This window comes from Macaca thibetana, chromosome 10 (genome assembly GCF_024542745.1).
Source record: "Macaca thibetana thibetana isolate TM-01 chromosome 10, ASM2454274v1, whole genome shotgun sequence".
NCBI classification, from domain to species: domain Eukaryota; kingdom Metazoa; phylum Chordata; class Mammalia; order Primates; family Cercopithecidae; genus Macaca; species Macaca thibetana.
In genome coordinates this window covers 315,208-319,739 of record NC_065587.1, presented here as the reverse complement: position 1 = coordinate 319,739, position 4,532 = coordinate 315,208, and the positions used below count along the sequence as shown (strand labels likewise).

Genomic DNA, 4,532 nt, shown 5'->3' with positions numbered 1-4,532 from the left:
CCAGTGGGGCAGCCGGGGCAGGGGTGGTGCAGAGGAGGTGTGTGCTTGAGGGTGGGGTCTTGGGTCTGCCCCTACTTGTGGGACCCCACAGAGGGGTCTAAAGCCAGAGTCAAGCGGGAGGCTGGGCCCACAGACAACCCTAAGCAGGTCAGCGGCTCAGGACAGGAGGGAGGCCGAGTCAGGGCAAGAGGATGTGGGACTGCTGGGGGCTGCTCGTGTGCTGACACATTAACTCCCTGAGGCCAGGAGGAGGGTGGATGGTCACTCATTACCACAGTCACTTATGTAACCTGGGGTGTATATAGGAGCCCGGCTAAGGACACACTCACCAGCCTGCACTTTGCCACCTGAGCGCCGCTTCCTCTCAGGATGAAGGTGATGGTGGTGAGTACCCAGACCCCATGCAGAGAGGCCCCGCTGACTGCTCTCCTGCTGGCCAGCTGCTCCTGCCCTCTTCTAGCTGGCGCTGGCCAGCCTTGCTGCTCCGTCCAGCTGGGGAAGAGCCAGTGGCTGCCGACCCCCAGGCTCCCTGCGGACTCAGTCTCCTCCCAAGGCCGCTTCCACCCCGCAAGGGTGGCCATGGGTGCCGCTCAGGCGTGGTGTCCCCTGCACCCCGGAAGCAGACGTCTGCTGACATTCACTTTGCAGATAAGGACCTGGGAGTGAGAGCTCCTGGGACTCGCTGAGGCCAGGGCAGGGGCTGGGATGATGGTGCAGGAGAGGCTGTGCCCTCTCGTGTCCCCCACCAGCTCTCAAGCGGAGGCAGGCTTGGAGTCTGCAGCCATGCTGGGAGTGTCTGTGCTTCCTCGTGGAGCTGACATGATGGTGAAATAGGTTCAATCCTCCACCTGCCCAGGGCCCAGACCCTTCCCTGGTCTACCGACCTGATGTGGACCCAGAGGTGGCCAAAGACAAGGCCAGCTTCCGGAACTACACAGTGAGTACCTTGACGTCCCACCCCCCGACTCCCCATCCACACCCTGGGGAACAGCACCTGCCCCTCACACAGCTCCAGGAGGTGCCCTGTGGGAACCCTCACCCCCATCACACCCTGTGGGGCTGCCTGGGAGAGGGGAGGCACGGTGACTTGTGTGCAGGGTGGGGGTAGTGCCAGCCTCCACTGACCCTCTGGCCTGCAGTCGGGTCCCCTCCTGGACCATGTCTTCACCACCTACAAGCTCATGCACACGCACCAGACGGTGGACTTTGTCAGGAGCAAGGTAGGCGTTTCCTGCCACCCTGTGCAAACGCGGAGGACCCTTGCCCTCAACCCCATGAGCCCACCAGGCACCAACAGGATGGAGAGGACTGTGTGGTGGGCCTGCTGACCCTGGGCCACGCTGCCTTCTCCTTCCCCACCAGCATGCCCAGTTTGGGGGCTTCTCCTACAAGAAAATGACAGTCATGGAGGCTGTGGACCTGCTGGATGGGCTGGTGGACGAGTCGGACCCAGATGTAGATTTCCCCAACTCCTTCCATGCCTTCCAGACAGCGGAGGGCATCCGGAAGGCCCACCCAGACAAGGGTGAGCCCCAGCTCTGCTGCAGGGGGGCAGGTGCTGCCTCCAAGGGGCAGAATGCAGCGGCCTATAGGGTGGAAGGGGGCAGTGGTGGGCCCAGGCCTCCAGCAGCCCTGCCTGGGTTGGGGAGCAGGCCCTGGGCCCCCCCTGGCTCTCAGCCCCGCAAGCCTGCTCATCCTCGGCCTTGGCCTCTGCAGTCCCCAACCTACCCTGTCCATCCCCCTCCCAGACTGGTTCCACCTTGTTGGGCTCCTGCACGACCTGGGGAAGGTCCTGGCCCTGTTCGGGGAGCCCCAGGTAAGGGCTGGTGGTTGTGGGTGAGGAGGTCTGCATGTTGAGGCAAGGTGGGGGGAGCGGAGTGGCTTCAGTGCTTGGCCTGGGATACTACCTGCGGGGCAGTCCAGTGCACCCCCCACGGCCCCCCAACGGCTGCCTGTCCCTCTGGTGGCCTCGGTGCTCAGCCTAGGGGACCGGCCAGTGCACCCCCCACGGCCCCCCCACGGCTGCCTGTCCCTCTGGTGGCCTCAGTGCTCGGCCTAGGGGACCGGCCAGTGCACCCCCCACGGCACCTCCACGGCTGCCTATCCCTCTGGTGGCCTCGGTGCTTGGCCTAGGGGACCGGCCAGTGCACCCCCCACGGCCCCCCCACGGCTGCCTGTCCCTCTGGTGGCCTCGGTGCTCGGCCTAGGATACTACCTGCAGGGCAGGCCAGTGCACCCCCACGGCCCCCCACACCCCCACAACTGCCTGTCCCTCTGCAGTGGGCGGTCGTCGGAGACACCTTCCCTGTCGGATGCCGTCCCCAGGCTTCCGTGGTTTTCCGCGACTCCACCTTCCAGGACAACCCTGACCTCCAGGATCCTCGATACAGGTGCTTCCCGCTGCCCAGGGCTGGGCTCCCCTCCCTGGGCGGCTCCTGAGCCCCCCTCACCCTGGTGTCTCACTGCAGCACAGAACTCGGCATGTATCAGCCCCACTGCGGGCTCGACAGGGTCCTCATGTCCTGGGGCCACGATGGTGAGGCCAGACTGGGGCAGTAGGGGACGGTGGGGCAGAGGTGGTGCCTGGTGGTGACACCCTCTCCCCACAGAGTACATGTACCAGGTGATGAAGTTTAACAAGTTCTCGCTGCCCCCGGAGGTAGGTGGGGGGAGGGGCAGCCCGGCCCCGGCCACCAGGCCCTGTCCCGCAGCCGAGACAGCTGCTGGGTATGGCTTGCCCACAGGCTTTCTACATGATCCGGTTCCACTCCTTCTACCCCTGGCACACGGGCAGCGACTACCAGCAGCTGTGCAGCCAGCAGGACCTGGCCATGCTGCCCTGGGTACAGGAGTTCAAGTACGGCCCTCCCCGCCGAGGGGGCTTGTGGGAGTGAAGCGGCGGGGGTGGGACCTGGGGGTTCTTCACGGGGCTCACCGCCTCTCCCTGCTGCAGCAAGTTCGACCTCTACACCAAGTGCCCGGACCTGCCGGATGTGGACAAGCTGCGGCCCTACTACCAGGGGCTCATTGACAAGTACTGCCCTGGCATCCTGAGCTGGTGACCCTCCTGCCACCCAAGCTGCTGCTGGACCCAGGCCTGGCCCTCCGCCTGTCTGGAGAGGTCTGGCCCTGGGCAGACAGCCGCCATCAGGGTTCACCTTGGTGGGGGACCCCACTCACCCCCTTAGGGTCGCCACCCCTCGTGGCAACTTGTGCCTGGCGGCAATAAAGACCTGGAAGGACATTGTGCTTCTGAAGCCTCACTGGGTGTTACTGCAGCAGGGGGTGGCCCAGGCCGAGTGACCCTGCCAGCAGGGTGGAGGCCAACTCCCAGGCTGAGACGTGTGTGTCCCACCTCACTGGTCGTGGTAAACATCCGCTCATACTCCCAGCTCCCATGTCAGAGCCTGGGGGACAAGTCATCCAGCTCACCCCCACAAGCTCAAAACAGTCACCAAGTCCTCCGGGCTCCGTCCCCTTGAAAAATAGCCCAATAGCTAAAATAATGCATCATAGAAAACAACAAAAAAAACAATGCAGGCCGGGCACAGCGGCTCACACCTAAAATCCCAGCACTTTGGGAGGCCGAGGCGGGTGGATCACCTGAGGTCAGGGGTTCAAGACCAGCCTGGTCGAAACGGTGAAACCCAGTCTCTACTAAAAATATAAAAATTAGCCAGGCATGGTGGCAGGCACCTGTAATCCCAGCTATTCAGGAGGCTGAGGCAGGAGAATCGCTTGAACCCGGGGGGAAGGAGGTTGCCGTGAGCCAAGATTGCACCACTGCACTCCAGCCTGGGTACCAAGAGTGAAATTCCATCTCAAAAATAAAAAATAAAATAATAAAATAAAATAAAACAAGTGCACAGTTTAAATGCTATAAAGCAAACACCTGTGGCCACCACCCCTGAACCGACCCTCCAGGACCCTCTGCGTGCCCTGGGTGCAGCTCCCGTGCAGAGCAGCCCCTCCGCGGCTCTGAAGGCACCGTCCCTCCTCTCTACATGGTTTTGTCACTCAGGCATGCAGCCCTTGTTGCCAACCAGTGGCCGCCCCTCCATCTTCTCCGAAATTCATCTCTGAAGAAAGTAAATTGTCCCAGGGAATTCATCTTTGTGGAGATTCTGTACCTGTTTTGTTTTTTTTTTTTTTTTGAGACAGAGTCTCGCTCTGTCGCCCAGGCTGGAGTGCAGTGGCCGGATCTCAGCTCACTGCAAGCTCCGCCTCCCGGGTTCACGCCATTCTCCTGCCTCAGCCTCCCGAGTAGCTGGGACTAGAGGCACCGCCACTACGCCCGGCTCATTTTTTGCATTTTTAGTAGAGACGGGGTTTCACCGTGTTAGCCAGGATGGTCTCGATCTCCTGACCTCGTGATCCGCCCGTCTCGGCCTCCCAGAGTGCTGGGATTACAGGCTCGAGCCACCGCCCCGGCCGATTCTGTACCTGTTAACGTTTTCCTCTGACCTTCTGCCAATCGGTGCCCGGATTTAGAGGCTTTCCCAGATTCCGTTTGGTTGGTGGGGGGCACGAGT

General features: G+C 62.1%; 1 protein-coding gene across 3 annotated transcripts; it reads left to right on the top strand.

The window, feature by feature from the left end:
* The first annotated feature begins 293 nt into the window (after positions 1-293).
* On the top strand, positions 294-3,257 carry MIOX (myo-inositol oxygenase). 3 transcript variants are annotated; one of them, XM_050745770.1, is made up of 10 exons: positions 294-384; positions 857-937; positions 1,140-1,220; positions 1,363-1,525; positions 1,749-1,816; positions 2,281-2,390; positions 2,469-2,536; positions 2,610-2,659; positions 2,745-2,857; positions 2,954-3,257. In XM_050745770.1, exons 1-10 carry the CDS (start codon positions 370-372, stop codon positions 3,060-3,062), a joined length of 858 nt encoding a protein of 285 aa, XP_050601727.1. In that variant the 5' UTR covers positions 294-369; the 3' UTR covers positions 3,063-3,257. The 3 variants fall into 3 exon arrangements, with proteins under 3 accessions (XP_050601727.1, XP_050601728.1, XP_050601730.1); XM_050745773.1 differs by having other exon boundaries at positions 314-384; positions 835-937; XM_050745771.1 differs by lacking the exon at positions 1,140-1,220.
* The last annotated feature ends 1,275 nt before the right edge of the window (positions 3,258-4,532 follow it).

What these genes read in the sequence shown, in the direction of transcription:
- MIOX (XM_050745770.1), top strand. An exon ending in CTCCAGGATCCTCGATACAG is followed by an intron (nt 2,391 to 2,468) that starts GTGCTTCCCGCT and finishes GTCTCACTGCAG; the next exon opens with CACAGAACTCGGCATGTATC. An exon ending in CATGTCCTGGGGCCACGATG is followed by an intron (nt 2,537 to 2,609) that starts GTGAGGCCAGAC and finishes CTCTCCCCACAG; the next exon opens with AGTACATGTACCAGGTGATG.